The 16,042-nt window shown below is 44.8% G+C and overlaps 1 protein-coding gene across 3 annotated transcripts in view; it reads left to right on the plus strand.

Moving 5' to 3' along the window:
• Window positions 1-14,689, plus strand: part of LOC311227679 (NACHT and WD repeat domain-containing protein 2) — a 51,700-nt gene extending 37,011 nt beyond the window's left edge. For 2 of the 3 annotated variants that reach the window (XM_084313424.1, XM_084313423.1), the window contains exons 7-10: window positions 1,961-2,115; window positions 4,704-5,171; window positions 7,491-8,103; window positions 10,332-14,689. In XM_084313424.1, the coding sequence (XP_084169550.1) occupies window positions 1,961-2,115; window positions 4,704-5,171; window positions 7,491-8,103; window positions 10,332-13,930 (4,835 nt within the window). In that variant the 3' untranslated portion in view covers window positions 13,931-14,689. The remainder of the gene's footprint in view (window positions 1-1,960; window positions 2,116-4,703; window positions 5,172-7,490; window positions 8,104-10,331) is intronic. The other variant, XM_084313425.1, reaches the window with a different exon arrangement.
• The last annotated feature ends 1,353 nt before the right edge of the window (window positions 14,690-16,042 follow it).

Here is a 16,042-nt window from a genome sequence, read left to right on the forward strand (position 1 = left end):
AAATTCTTGTGCACGTCCCTGCGAGTGTGTTTTATTATATATGGTAACTTTTGTGCACCTACCGCATAATACCTCCGCAACAATTAGGCATTCACCTGTAGGGGGTAGGTGCATGAAAGTTACAATATAGCTCAGCGTAGGAAGGTCCGATCGACTCTGGGTTTATTTCTACGTGTTCAGGAGACTCAGGTGCATAAAAACTTGGTCATGTCTCTAGTACAGTATCTAGACCTAAAGTATTGACATGCATACTGTTGCATGGGCAGTATTTATACTATGTTACCATATCAGGAGCCACTCGGATGCTCCGCGAGCCAACTGTGCTGTCGGATAGCCGGAGCAAATTGCACTCCGTGAGCCAACAGCACTGCCAGATATCTGGTGCAAATTGCACACCGTATGGGCGTGTTTGCGCTAGTATATCATTTGCGCAATATCTTTAAATGGTAAATGGCTGCATTTATATAGCGCTTTTATCCAAAGCGCTTTACAATTTGTTCCTCACATTTTACCCATTCACACACCGACAGCGGAGGCAACCATGCAAGGTGCCAACCTGCTCATCGGGAGCAGTTAGGGGTTAAGTGTCTTGCTCAAGGACACTTCGACATACTGCCCGGGAGGAGCGGTAATCGAACAGGGAACCTCCGGATAACCAGATGACTGCTCTACCTACCTCACTGTCGTCCCTAGTGAATAGGTCGTTAAGACGGAGCAAATAGCCGGCACAAATCACACGCAGTTAAGGGAGCTATTAGCAGGCGCAATCCATTCTTTGTGAATTCGCCCCTGTGTTGGAAAAAATACCAAACTAAAACTATTTAAAAGAGGGTTTTCTATGGAGGAAAAATAGTGGATGTGCTGCCGATCAGGGATCAGTTTTCTGAGGTATCAGGTACCAGGTAACTGTAAAAGGCATACATTTATTAATCAACACATACAACCAAACATCATCAAACATCACACACACAAGACACACACGCAAGACAAATAGATAAACGTTTGTTTAACTTCCTACCTCACTAGGTTCTGCTGTATCACCAGGTAAGTATGAAGTATGGTTTGTTTGATTCTGCTCCACCAACAGGTACGTCTAGAATACATACAGTATACAGAATACAGTAAATTGGAAGTCAAAATCATAAAATCCACATGAGGAGTGTATACATCTTGAATGTTTGCCAAAAAGCCATACACCCAATGCAAGCACACTATTCCTATGTTCTTTCACAGGATTCAGCAATGGCCACATGTACAAACGTGACTTTGGGAAATCTCATGGGATCCCACTCTCTCATATATCCTCCCACAGCAGTCTGCTCTAAGCCATAGGGTCCTACAGTTCAGTTCAGTTCAGACTTTATTGTCCCTCAAGGGGAAATTTGCTTTGGTAGCAGTGGTAGAGACAACAATAACAACAACAACAACAACAACAACAACAACAACAACAACAACAACAACAACAACAACAACAACAACAACAACAACAACAACAACAACAACAACAACAACAACAACAACAAATAACACAACACAAGAAACATCACATCTTACAGAATCCAACCAGGAAAAAGAAAAGGAAAATGAAAATGCATTACTGTTATTTTAAAGGAAGTTAAGTGCATTTAGTGCCCTGGGGATGTACGGACATTTTTATCTGTTGCTCTTTAGCCTGGGGAGCCTATATCTCCTGCCAGAGGGGAGGGGGACAAACTCCTCCAAGAGAGGATGGTCAGAGCTGTCTAAAATCGTCTGAGCCTTCCGCAGAATTTGTCTGTTATAAATGTCTGTCAAGGAAACCTGCTGGGTCCCAATTATCTTGCAGTCCTACATGTTACATATAATATATTATGTAACATGTAGGACTGCAAGATAATTGGGACCCAGCAGGTTTATATATATATAATTAACCTATGTAAACACCCTGTGACTTGATGCTTTTCTTTGTGTTTCCCTCCAGCTCTTGACATTGATCTGCGATTTGCTCTGGAGAACCAATCCACTCATGACATCATCCCACGCTGCGTGGTCTATGTCCACAAGACCACCAATGATAAAGGCCAAGGAGAAGGGGCGGGATTTGAGATCTACAATGAGAGGAGCCAGAATGAAGGGGTGGGTCTAGAGCTCTATAATGAGATAATCCAGAATGAAGGGGTGGGTTTAGAGATCTACAATGAGATAATCCAGAATGAAGGGGTGGGTTTAGAGCTCTATCATGAGAGGAGCCATAATGAAGGGATGGGACTCTAGAGATCTACAATGAGATAATCCAGAATGAAGGGGTTGGTTTAGAGATCTACAATGAGAAGCCAGAATGAAGGGGTGGGTCTAGAGCTATATAATGATAAGCCAGAATGAAGGGGTGGGTCGAGCCAGGGCTGTAGCCAGGGTTTAGAAATTAGGGAGGTCCATTTATTTTTTTGGCCCAGACCGGCCCACTATAATCGGTCGGACACCACCCACCAGTACACCATCCTTACGGTCCCCTTAAATATGCGTACCTACTGTACTATTCCCCCCCCCCCAATCCATTACAAAGCTGGGTAGTAAGTGCCATGGACAAGTGGACCAGTGTACTCACTCGCTCTTGGCTGAATCTTGTTTTGGGTGGTGATGTAAAAACACCTGCATCATAGCAGGCTCAGGATGGGCAACGTAGTCTATAGCCTGTTCATCCCTGTCTCTCTCCTCCACAACCTGGCTTGACTAGACATAAGGAGAGAGATGATTACAATTAACTGGTACATTCAGGTCCAGAATTGTTGGAATCCCCTGACAAAGATGTGCAAAAAGCTGTACAATTTAAACAATACCATACTGGTAATGAGAAAATAGTTGTTTATTCAATGAATGCATGGAGCAGTTCCATCTTATTTCATTTGATACTAACTACTCAGTTCATACAGATTTCAAGTATTCAAATATCAATGATGAATATTGCATAAGGTTTACACAGTTAATAGATCACCTTCTTGTTTTATATTCATCTTATATGGCAATTAAATCAATGGTGTGTTTGTTTGGGGAGTTTGACCTATGTGCCTACCACGTGAAGGTGCATGATCAATGGACAGCACAAAAACAATTTGTGTAGGTGGAGACTAGAGCTACCACAGATAGTAATAAGTTATTAAGAGTAAGTAATCCATACCATATATATCCTAATAGTTACCTTATTACCATACTTGGCTGAAAACAAACTTTGCTGCCTGTTGTGAATGTGTTTTTCCCTGTAGGCTAATACATAAGTAGGCATACATTTTTGCAGTTGAGGAAAAATTTGCAGTTGAGTAGGCTATAATGTGCTGTGTTTTTATGTCTTCCATCGAGGACCACCTTGGAAATAAGTGTTAATGCTTGTTAATGAATGCTTTTAGGTGATATCCTCAGGAATACAAATTGGTCAAGATCATTTGTTTTTATGATGTGTTTTTAATTTCCAAATAAATCTAATCAAATAAAAAAGCAGTTTTTGCAGTTGAGCTATAGGTGTTGTATATTATACAGCCTTTTCATGCATCTTTATCAAGGGAACCCTTATCCTAATGATTTAAAAAATAATATTATGATGATACGATATGGACCTAGTAGTTGGGTCATCTGTGGCACTTCGTTTCTCAATGGATTTTTTAAAAAGGCGGGGGAAATTTGTGAGAGACCAAAATCCAAAATGGCTGCCGTGGAAATTAACTTTTTAATGGTTTGACCTACAATGATGCACAATACATGGTACCAGCCCCCTCTCAGTCATGTACCAGCCCCTCTCAGTCATGTACCAGCCAGCCCCTCTCAGTCATGTACCAGCCCTCTCTCAGTCATGTATACCAGCCCCCTCTGTCATCTACCAGCCCCCTCTCAGTCATGTACCACAGCCCCATCTGAGTCATGTACCAGCCCCCTCTCAGTCATGTACCAGCCCCCTCTCAGTCATGTACCAGCCTCCTCTCAGTCATGTACCACAGCCCCATCTCAGTCATGTACCATAGCCCCATCTCAGTCATGTACCACAGCCCCCTCTCAGTCATGTATACCAGCCCCCCTCTCAGTCATGTATACCAGCCCCCTCTCAGTCATGTACCAGCCAGCCCCCTCTCAGTCATGTACCACAGCCCCCTCTCAGTCATATACCACAGCCCCCTCTCAGTCATGTACCACAGCCCCCTCTCAGTCATGTACCAGCCCCTCTCAGTCATGTACCAGCCCCCTCTCAGTCATGTACCACAGCCCCCTCTCAGTCATGTACCAGCCCCATCTCAGTCATGTACCAGCCCCCCTCTCAGTCATATACCTGCACGACTGGCGGGGGGGGTGCTTAGTAAGAGATGTGATTGGGCCAGCCCAGTGTCAGTCAGTACCAATGGGCCGATGTCTCAGCCTAGTAGTGGGCCGGTCGTTAAAAAAAAAAAAAAAAGAAAAAAAAAATTATAATTTTTTTTATATAAATTTTTTTTTTATAATTTTTTTTTTTTTTTAATAGTTACAAATAGTTACCGAGGTCCGGACCTCGGTGACCTCATAGCTGGCTACGGCCATGGGTCGAGCTATATAATGAGAAGCCAGAATGAAGGGGTGGGTCTAGAGCGAGCAAACACAGATTCTCAATGTTGATCCTCAGTGGAAAAAGTAAATACACTACATAACTGTATTATTATCTATATGCATAAAGTATATTGTTATTATTATCATATATTTACCACCAGTTGACTCTCGACCAGACTATTTGGATGCAGCCCTCAGATGAGCAGCTCATGTCACAGCTGTGTGACAACTTCCTGCCTGGCCTTGTCACTTCCTGCCGGCTGTTGGTCTACACCGCCACTACGGAGTGTGACCGTCACCATGGTTACACACAAGCCAAGAGGCGGGGCTATGTCGAGTCTCTCTGTGAGCAGCTGTACTCTGACCTCCTGGACTTGATTGACAGTGCCGTCTCTATGGAAACCATGGCACCCGCACGTCAGCCGTCTCACCTGGATGATGCATCGGTCAGGGAACAAGTCGAGCAGGAGGAACTCTCCTGTGTCCTGTCTCATCTCTATGACATCACACGGCCAGAGGAGGAGCAGATCAGGGCCTATGTGGAACAGAGAGATAGAGCGTGCCCTCTAGTGGTGACAGGATGTCCGTGCGCCGGGAAAACCGTCCTCCTCGCTCACTGTACTCGGCAGGTAGATGACTGGTCTCACCTCAAATCATTATTAATCCAAATTCCTACACTAGTAATCATTGGTCCTCATTCTTGAACATGTTCGTAAGTACCTTTGTAAATATCATGGTAAAAAGTTTGTACTAACAAATTTACAAAAATCCTCCTCCTGATTCCTGAACGTGCGAAACGGTCTTCATAGGTGGCCAGAATCAACGCAGCTGGGTTCCCATTAATGCAAACATTTATTTTCTTAACCTCTTAAGCCCTAGCCATATTTTCAGAAAAGTACATATCGAAGTAAATGGAAGATTGCTCCACTTCTACAAGGTCAATTAGCATGTTCTTGGTATCTAGGGATATCTATGGACCCCCAGGGAATGTAGTCACAGTGTCAAGAATATTGTGTCTGTTACTATGCTTGAGTAAATTGTAATGACCCAAAGAAGAATATACTTTTTTTCATCTTTGACAGTGAATAACACCATGCTAACATTGACCAGACGTGGGAATTGCCACTGACCTCATTCAGCACCTTCTTGAGATCAAGTGTACAAAAAGTCTAAGCTAATTAATAAAGGGCAGATGATTTACAGGGGGTTTTGCAGATACAGTACTGAATTTTGCCATCCGGACACATGCAATTTAAAAGGCTTCATTTGGGATAAATAGTTGGTGATTGCGTTGATTCTACAGACAATTAAATAATTATAATAATGATAAATATGACAATATTTGTATCATTAACAATTACGTTTTGCATTTATAGTCATGACTCAATGAGGCATTGTGAGCAATACACACACACTGCAAACTAAATGAATAGGAACTACAACCAATTGAGCCGATATATGGAATAGACTAAAAATAGATTAACAAATTCCATATAAATCTTTTTTATTTTTTTTATAATTTCTTTAAAAATGTCTTTCTTTTATTTGACAAGAAATACAAAATATAAAAAACATGACAACACACAATACAATAATAATAGACAGGACTTCACAGGACAATAATAGTAGGCTACTAACAATAACAATAATGACAATAGAATAAATAATAAATACAGTCCAACCCCAATCACATGTGCAGTAGAGATTTCCATATAAATTACATGTAGTAGTATCAGAGACCAATTAATCATTGTGAGTTTCTCAGGTTCCTTCCACCTCATGGCTATCAGCTTCTTGGCTGCAGTAACGCCCGCCAGAATGATTATTTTTTGTTGTATGGATTCCGGTAGTAATGATATATCATTTAGGAGTAGTGTTGCTGCCGTAAGTGGGATTGTTAGGTTACATAATTATGTTTGAAAGTTTAGTTGTTATTGATTTCCAAAAACGAGCTACTGGTGGGCAATCCCAAAACATGTGCATATAAGTGCCAGTGGTCCCCAGAGCGCACAAAGTGCACAGAGAGTCTGCCACCAGTCCCATAGCATACAGCTTCCTAGGTGTGAGATACGTCCTATGAATATAATTAAATGTATTTGCTGGAGATTAGGGTTGCAGGAGGCTATTGTAACATTTGTCCAAATATCATCCCAGTCAAACTCAGAGTCTAATTCCGGGATGTCCCCTCGCCAGACTGTATCCAATGATACGTTTTTATATGTGGATTTGATTAAGAGTGTATACAAATCTGAGACAAACCCTCTTGAGGTTGTTCTATCCCTGATAAGCTTAATAAAAGGGTGTGGGTGTAGTGCTTGAGCCCACGGTACCCCATGCACCTTGAGCGCCGACCGTAGTTGTAAGTAGAGGAAGAAGGACACGCCAGGGAGATCATAAAATTCTCTTAGGTCCTGAAACACTCGAAGGCCGTTTTTATCATATATCCCCCAGAGTATGAACTCCCCTCCTCTCCCATTGAGGAATATTAACAGGTTTGTGCCCAACAAGTAGTTGTTGGTTAATGAGGAATGGTCTATAGCTGTTTTTATATTTGGGGCTGGTTACAGGAGAAGTGAGGCGGTTAAGTGGCATTGTATCTTACAAGTAGATACAAAATAAAAAAATAAATGTTTCAGGATGTGTTTGTAACACTGGTAAGAGCAAGGGTTTGTATAGATTTTAGGTTTCATAAAGAGATGGAAAATGTAGATACTTTTGTGGAACAGTGGTGTTATAACAATGTAATTTTCTCGGTGGTGGATGATGAATTAGCATTTAGTGGTGTTTTCATGTGAAAGTGCCGGGGTCGATAAAATTGTTCTTATGGTTATATGTTTTTTTATGGTTTTGTTATTTATTTGATTGTATTGATACAATCCTTGTAGGGACATTGTGTAAATAAAGTTTTTCTAAAAATCGAAAATGTCTCTCCGTGTCTCTCTCTACAGATGAAGGCGTGGCTCGCTGACAGAGATCCTGTGACGGTCACTTATTTCTCCTGCTCATCAACAAGCCCCTCCCCTAAACAGCTGCTGTCCAGACTGTGTGACCAGGTAGCCTATGGTTACAGGCCCTCCTCTGATGTCATTAATGCTCCTGACGCAGATCCTAACCACACCCTTTCTGACTGTGAACCAGATCCCTGCCTTATCCCAGGCCTCAGTGTGTCTCAGCTAAAAAACCAGCTCTCTCATCTCCTCTCTCACCTCCCCTCCGCTACCCGACCGTTGGTTCTGATCCTGGATCAGATTAGAGTCCTTCAGGTTCTCCCCTCTCCTCTTCCCCCCGATGTTAAAGTCCTCCTTTTGGCCTCCTCTTCCTCCATCAGACTACTATTCCCAGAATCCACCTCACCGCCCCATGGATCAGAGACCGTTGTGCGTGTGACGCTGGGTCCTGTGGACAGGAAACAGTGTGCACAGATGTTGGCGTCTCTGCTGAAGGATTCTGGGAGAAGTGTGACCTCGGGTCAGCAGGTGCTGGTCAACCAGGCCCTCACTTCCTGTCCTCTGGGTCTCTACGTCCGTCTCCTGCACAGACACACCTCATTGTGGACCTCAGGTATACAGACACACCTCATTGTGGACCTCAGGTATACAGACACACCTCACTGTAGACCTCAGGTATACAGACACACCTCATTGTGGACCTCAGGTATACAGACACACCTCACTGTAGACCTCAGGTATACAGACACACCTCACTGTAGACCTCAGGTATACAGACACACCTCACTGTAGACCTCAGGTATACAGACACACCTCACTGTAGACCTCAGGTATACAGACACACCTCACTGAATACCTCAGGTATACAGACACACCTCACTGTAGACCTCAGGTATACAGACACACCTCACTGAAGACCTCATGTATACAGACACACCTCACTGAAGACCTCAGGTATACAGACACACCTCACTGTAGACCTCAGGTATACAGACACACCTCACTGTAGACCTCAGGTATACAGACACACCTCACTGTAGACCTCAGGTATACAGACACACCTCACTGAATACCTCAGGTATACAGACACACCTCACTGTAGACCTCAGGTATACAGACACACCTCACTGAAGACCTCAGGTATACAGACACACCTCACTGTAGACCTCATGTATACAGACACACCTCACTGTAGACCTCAGGTATACAGACACACCTCACTGTAGACCTCAGGTATACAGACACACCTCACTGTAGACCTCAGGTATACAGACACACCTCACTGTAGACCTCAGGTATACAGACACATCTCACTGTAGACCTCAGGTATACAGACACACCTCACTGTAGACCTCAGGTATACAGACACACCTCACTGTAGACCTCAGGTATACAGACACACCTCACTGAATACCTCAGGTATACAGACACACCTCACTGTAGACCTCAGGTATACAGACACACCTCACTGTAGACCTCAGGTATACAGACACACCTCACTGAAGACCTCAGGTATACAGACACACCTCACTGTAGACCTCAGGTATACAGACACACCTCACTGTAGACCTCAGGTATACAGACACCTCACTGAAGACCTCAGGTATACAGACACACCTCACTGTAGACCTCAGGTATACAGACACACCTCACTGAATACCTCAGGTATACAGACACACCTCACTGTAGACCTCAGGTATACAGACACACCTCACTGTAGACCTCAGGTATACAGACACACCTCACTGTAGACCTCAGGTATACAGACACCTCACTGTAGACCTCAGGTATACAGACACACCTCACTGTAGACCTCAGGTATACAGACACACCTCACTGTAGACCTCAGGTATACAGACACACCTCACTGTAGACCTCAGGTATACAGACACCTCACTGAAGACCTCAGGTATACAGACACACCTCACTGTAGACCTCAGGTATACAGACACACCTCACTGAATACCTCAGGTATACAGACACACCTCACTGTAGACCTCAGGTATACAGACACACCTCACTGTAGACCTCAGGTATACAGACACACCTCACTGAAGACCTCAGGTATACAGACACACCTCACTGTAGACCTCAGGTATACAGACACACCTCACTGTAGACCTCAGGTATACAGACACACCTCACTGTAGACCTCAGGTATACAGACACCTCACTGAAGACCTCAGGTATACAGACACACCTCACTGTAGACCTGTAGACCTCAGATATACAAACATAGTAATATAAAATGTACAGGTGATTAAACTGGGTATAAATATATATTAATTAGTACTACTGAGTATAGTGCTAATCAGATGCTAATCAATTAATATTTTTTATATTAATGAATCAAGTTCAGGAACATATATAGAACAAACAGAGACCATCTGCGCTTCACCACAGGGGGGCGACTGTCTCACGAGGTAGAGTGGTCATGTTCTGGTTCTGGTTCTGGTGCAACCAGCTTGGTCAGTCTTCTCCAACCAGACATACCCCTTGAACCAACCAGACAGGATGTTTTACATATTTTTTGCAACAATGGAAAACTCTGGTCTGCATGACCACCAAGAAACCAAGAATTCAGTCTGCATGTGAAAAAAAATATATATACACAAAAGCAACAGAGCAAAGTGGCTCATGGGAAATGTAGTGAAAACACAGAGACCGTACTACTTGTGGCCAGCAGGCGCCACAGTTTCACATTGTCGCCTTAAAGTAAAACTCAAAATGTAATATTATAGTTGTCAACTATAATATCACTCTCTTTCTCTCTGTCTCTCTATTTATTTCTCTATCTCTCACTCTCTCACTCATTCCCTATCTTTGTCTCTCTCTCCTCAGATTTGGAGGTGACAGAATCCTCTCTCCCTGACAGCGTCCACTCCTCCATCTCTCTCCTGTTGGACATCCTGCAGCAGAGACACGGTTCCTCTCTGCTACGTCTTTCTCTGTCTTACCTCTCTCTCTCCAGGACAGGCCTCACAGAGACTGAACTCACAGACCTGGTGTCCAGCGATGATGAGGTGTTGTCTAGGTATGTTAGGACTGGCGAGGACCCGCCCTCTAGGGTCTCAGAGGTGGAGGTTGAGACTCTCCTCCTGGACCTCAGAGGGTTTGTGAGGAAAAGGACAGTGGCCGGCAGGAAGGTTCTGGTCTGGGTCAGCAGACACTTCCGTGTGGTGGTGGAGAAGAGGTTCATAGGATCTGACCATGTGAGACGGGAGATCCACTCGATGATGGCTGACTATTTCAACGGCAGATGGGCCTATGGACGGGCTAAACCTCTCAACGTCACCCAGGACTCAGGCCCTGATGAGACTACAGCTGCCTCTGCCCCAGTGACATTGTACATAGACAGACAGCCTGCAGGCCAGCCCTTTGTCTTCGAACCTGCAGAACCCTCATGCTCTTCCTCCAGTGAGCTTGGTCTGGTTAACCTGAGGAAGATCACAGAGTTACCTTATCACTTGCAGGAGAGTGGCAGGTGGGAGGAGCTAGGGTGCCTGTTGGTGACATCACTGAGGTTCCACCGGGCCATGTTACGGGCAGGGCTTCTGGGCGAGCTCGTAGCTTTGCTGGAAGGTGAGCAGGGGTCCACCAGCCTCCCCTTACCCAGGGAGAGAGCACTCCTAGTGAGCATACTGAAGTCTTCCACCTGCCTCCTCCGGAGCTCACCCCTGGAGCTGTCCATGGTGCTGGAGGCCAGGCTTCTGCCCTACCTGGGGGTCTATCCTGAGCTGGAGGCATATGGCAGAGAGTTACAGCAGGAGAGAAGTAGAGCTGGCAGGGTGAGAGTGATGCTCTGTCCTGCTCCCTCCAGTGTACTTCATCTTCACCAAACTCTGTCTCAACACCAGTCTAGAGAGAGGACTGTGGCAAAGGCAGCAGGGACAGTGGGGACAGAGTGTGGGATAGTGGGGACAGCATGTGGGACAGTGGGGACAGAGACAGGGACAGTGTGTGGGACAGTGGGGACAGAGACAGGGACAGCATGTGGGACAGTGGGGACAGAGACAGGGACAGTGTGTGGGACAGAGACAGGGACAGCATGTGGGACAGTGGGGACAGAGACAGGGACAGTGTGTGGGACAGAGACAGGGACAGCATCTGGGACAGTGGGGACAGAGACAGGGACAGTGAGGACAGCCTATGGGATAGTGGGGACAGCATGTGGGACAGTGGGGACAGGGACAGCATGTGGGACAGTCAGCACAGGGACAGTAAGGACAGCCTGTGGGACAGGGTATGAGACAGTAGAAACAGTGTGTAGGACAGTGGGGACAGCATGTGGGACAGTAGTGGGAGTAAGGAGAGATGGTTCTGCCTGGGTGTGGAGAGGTGGGTGTAGTGAGGTGGAGGACTTGTGTCTGTACAGCCTGACGTTTGTTGCTGTGAAGAGTAGCGGTGACTTCATCCTGCTCCACACAACATGTAACAAGCTCCTGCTGTGGGACTTGACCAGACCTCAGGCCTTCTTGTCGCTTAAACACAGTTTAAAAACAGAGGCGGAGCCAGGGTGGAATCCGGCCACGCCCAAAATAGTGGAGGGGTTTGTAGCGTGCCAGAACAGGTTGTGTATGTGGTGGAGGGCAGAGAGCTTTGTGAGTGTGTGTACTGTCTCCGACAGAGTGCCTCCCACACGGTACCAGTGTGACAGCGCCGTCACCTGTCTGTCCTGTAGCTCCAGCTACCTGTACTGCGGGCAGGAGGACGGCTCAGTGTCCTTATTCGACTTGAATGCAGGCATTCTCATTAGTACCTGTTCAAACCCCAGGCAAACTGCAGTAAAGTCTGTCATTCCCTGTGATGATAAGGAGGACGTGGCCTGTCTTGACATCTTGGGGAACGTTTTTCTGTGGCACATGGTGTCCAAAACACAGACACCCACTCTTAGGAAAGAAAGGTTGAACAAAAGCAGCGCTACTGACGTTGTTATTTCTACAGATTATTCAGAGTTAATGAACAGCTTACTGGTGTGTGAAGCCCACCGGATCACACTCTGGGACACGTGGGTCTGGGAACTGCAGGACGAGTTCTTAGCTCCACATGAAAAGACTTTCACCATGGCCTTGCTTGCCCCGGAAGGCCACCTCTTCCTAGCTTCGCTAGAGGCTTGTAGCCTGGTCTTGGTGTGGAGGGTCAGTACCAGACAGTGTGTTCTGTCTCTAAACTCAGCTGCTGATACACAACCCCTCACTCTCCTCAAACTGGACTCCTGTTTCGTATCTGTCTCTGGGAGTGGCTGTCTGACAGTCTGGGACTCAGACCTGATCCTCACTGCAGGCATGGCCCCTAGAATGAGGTCTAAGGTGAGAGAGGTGTTGTCTGAGCCACTGGGGGAGCGCTTCTATGTGACTGATGGGTCAGAAACAGTGTGGGGGTGGGGCTTAGACACAGGATGTCCAGAAACTCACTACCTGCACGACGGCCCGGTGGAGAAGCTCTGTCTCTCTCCAGATGGCAACAGTCTTGTGACACTCTCTGGGGGGGAGATTTATGTCTGGAGGGAAAGGGGACATAATGTCCTCCGTATCCACGGCAGTGAGGCCACAGACATCCTGGTCACTCCCAGCGGCGTCTTCGGGGTGAGTCTCTCAGAGACAGGTCCTTCTCGGGTATGGAAGCTCGAGACTGGGGGTGTGGTCTGTCACATACACCTGTACCTCACTGATGCCCAGGTCTCATTGGAGAGCACCTTTCTGATTGGTCGTCACCGTGGACACCTGCTGGCCGCCAGCCTGTGGTCAGGCTCCGTGAGTAAACACTTTTCCTGCTCAGAGGGCGTGGCAGCGTTTCAGATGCTTCCAGAGCACCCTGACTTTGTGGTGGTGATGTCAGCATCTGCGTGCCTGTATACCTGGAACCTAGCCAAGGAGACGGTCTGCCAACAATTTCAGCTCCCCTACACACTTCTCCGCCCACCGCATTGCTTCCACATGTCCCCTAATGGAAGCTATGCCCTCTTGTCCACTGATGATGATGTCATCACGCTGCTGGACCTGTCCCAGGCCAAACTGTGCATGTTCAGGACTGAGGGGAGTGTCTTCAAAGCCCACCTGGAGAAAACGGGACAGTACATTGTCTACATATCCCACCCCCCGTCTCGAGGCGATGGTTTTGTCTGCCACCTGCATGCTAAGCCTATGCTGTCAGTGGTACGGCTCTCTGATGGGGGGAGAGTGGGGAGGCTTTGTCTTTGTAAGACTCCCTCCACGCTCACTGTGTGTGAGCAGCAGCTTGTGTTTGTGGGATTTGACGATGGGTCTGTAGGTGTGTATTCCATCTCTGATGTCATGGAAAACGAGGGAGGGGCAGTCAGGGGAACGGTTGGTCTGATTGGTCAGGAGAGGTTGTGCTCTTGTGACAGAGAACCAATGAGATGTTTACCGTTAGCGACCGCCAGTGTTACATGGCCTCAGTCCTTTAATAATATGATGTAGAGATGATGTCATGGCCTCAGCTTTTTAATATGATGTAGAGATGATGTCATAGCCTCAGTCCTTTAATATGAGGTAGAGATGATGTCATGGCCTCAGTTTTTTAATATGATGTAGAATGTATAATATATGCATAATATATACTTGTGTCCTAATGATAAGGATAAGCGCTCAATGAAGAAACCCACTCCCATTGCCAAAAGAAAGTCTGACATGCCTATAAATACGTATACTATGGAACTACACACTGCAAATGTATTACGTACATTGTTCAAGGAACAAACGTTCCACCAGATCTCAGAACCCTGCATTGGCTGCCAGAAAAACCCTACCGCTTGCTATACTGTAGGTCACTAAATGGCCTATAGCTGCAAGAGATGTCTCTGACATGCTTGTATGATATGACCCGCAAGACCACTCAAGTAATCTGGAACTGGCCTGCTAGCTGTTCCTAAGAAGACATACATTTGGTGAGGCTGCTTTTAGTTACTATCCTCCACTTTCTCCAACGCACTCCAACCTTGACAACTTTTCACATCAGGCTTAAGACGTGTTTGTTCTCTGCTGCTTTTTAACTTTGTACCTTTATTATGTATTTTTCTTTTCCTTTGTTCTTTTACATTTGTATTTAATTCCTTTTAAATCATGTCTTCTATGTAATATGTAAAGCACTTTGTAATATGTAAAGCCTCTGTGTATGAATGGTTATATAACTATTGCTATATATATGTAATAAACACCTTTGTGCCATTTAGCAAGGCTAAACCACTAGCTGTTCCTGCTATTTTTTTTTATTTGGTTGAAATGTATCTGATGGTGTAAGATGACACAGAGCACCCAGGAGAATGGGTCTCATTCCCGAACGGATTTTTACAACAAGAAATTTGCTCTCAGGCAAATTTCTGGCGATTTACGACATTAGGGCTGGTAGTGAGATTCCCAGGAGCACACTTATGATTGATTGACTGAAAATTGTATTAACTTGACAGACTGTGTTCTCCATGTTCTTAATGGCTTTATTTGGGAGGAATCAAAGTGATTCCGTCATGTCAACCATACAGGCCTCCTTGGAATGAATTACTTAATCATTAAAATAAATATGACAATATTTGTACGATAAGAAATTACGCATTTGATGTCAGAAAAATAAATAATATGGATTCATCTGATTACAGGGCAGCTGGATTAACCATATCTAAACCAGCTATTTTGGACAAATGTATAATTACTTTAATTACTCAGATATTCAAACACAATTATGCAATTATTGTGAAATGATTGAAAATAATAATTATTTAATGCCTTCTGTGGAATTTGTATTTATTATTTGTTACATATCTGTTTTAATGATTAATTATACATTTGAAAGAATGCAGGTCAACATGCAATATATCCCATTGATTGGTATACAATGGGACAGACCTTTGTTTGATATAGCTATAAACCTGCATTCTTTCGAATATATCATTAATCAATTAAACTGATATTGAAATACACTATGTAGCCTACTACACCCACACTGAAATGACAGTGGATAAATAAATAAATAACTAAAGCTAATCACGTGGAAATAGACTGCATTAATATTCCATAAGTCTTGTTGTGTGCGCCACACACATGCACACAGTATAGCCTACGTGTTTAATGAATGAACAGTAGGCTTATATTATTCTAATTACTTGTTTCATTAGGATTTAGTAGATACTATATATATGCTCTGCCCTACATACAATAAGTACAGTACAGTGGAGGCTGCTGACAAGATTTTTAGGTGAAGCACAAATTATTATATTATATATTAAATTATATTTAATTTACGCTGCAACACCCCCATTCCTCCCAGGTGTCAGGCTCCTCATTCGCTTCCATTCATGTTTAAATATCATCCTTCTGAAGTATAAACAAACTATACTGCTGTGACGATTTCAATAAAACAGACCATTCTGAGTCAATGGTATGCAGTGGCGTTGCGCAATATGTCGGGGCCCCCCTGCAGGGCAGACCACTCCCCTAAATCAAACCAAGCAGACCATGTACATGTACTGGCCCCTGTAAATGTCCTAACACAACCCCCTCAATGTACAGTAAATTACCAAGTATGGTTTTGTCAATATT

This window comes from Notolepis coatsorum, assembly GCF_963971535.1.
Source record: "Notolepis coatsorum genome assembly, chromosome: 1".
NCBI lineage: Eukaryota > Metazoa > Chordata > Actinopteri > Aulopiformes > Paralepididae > Notolepis > Notolepis coatsorum.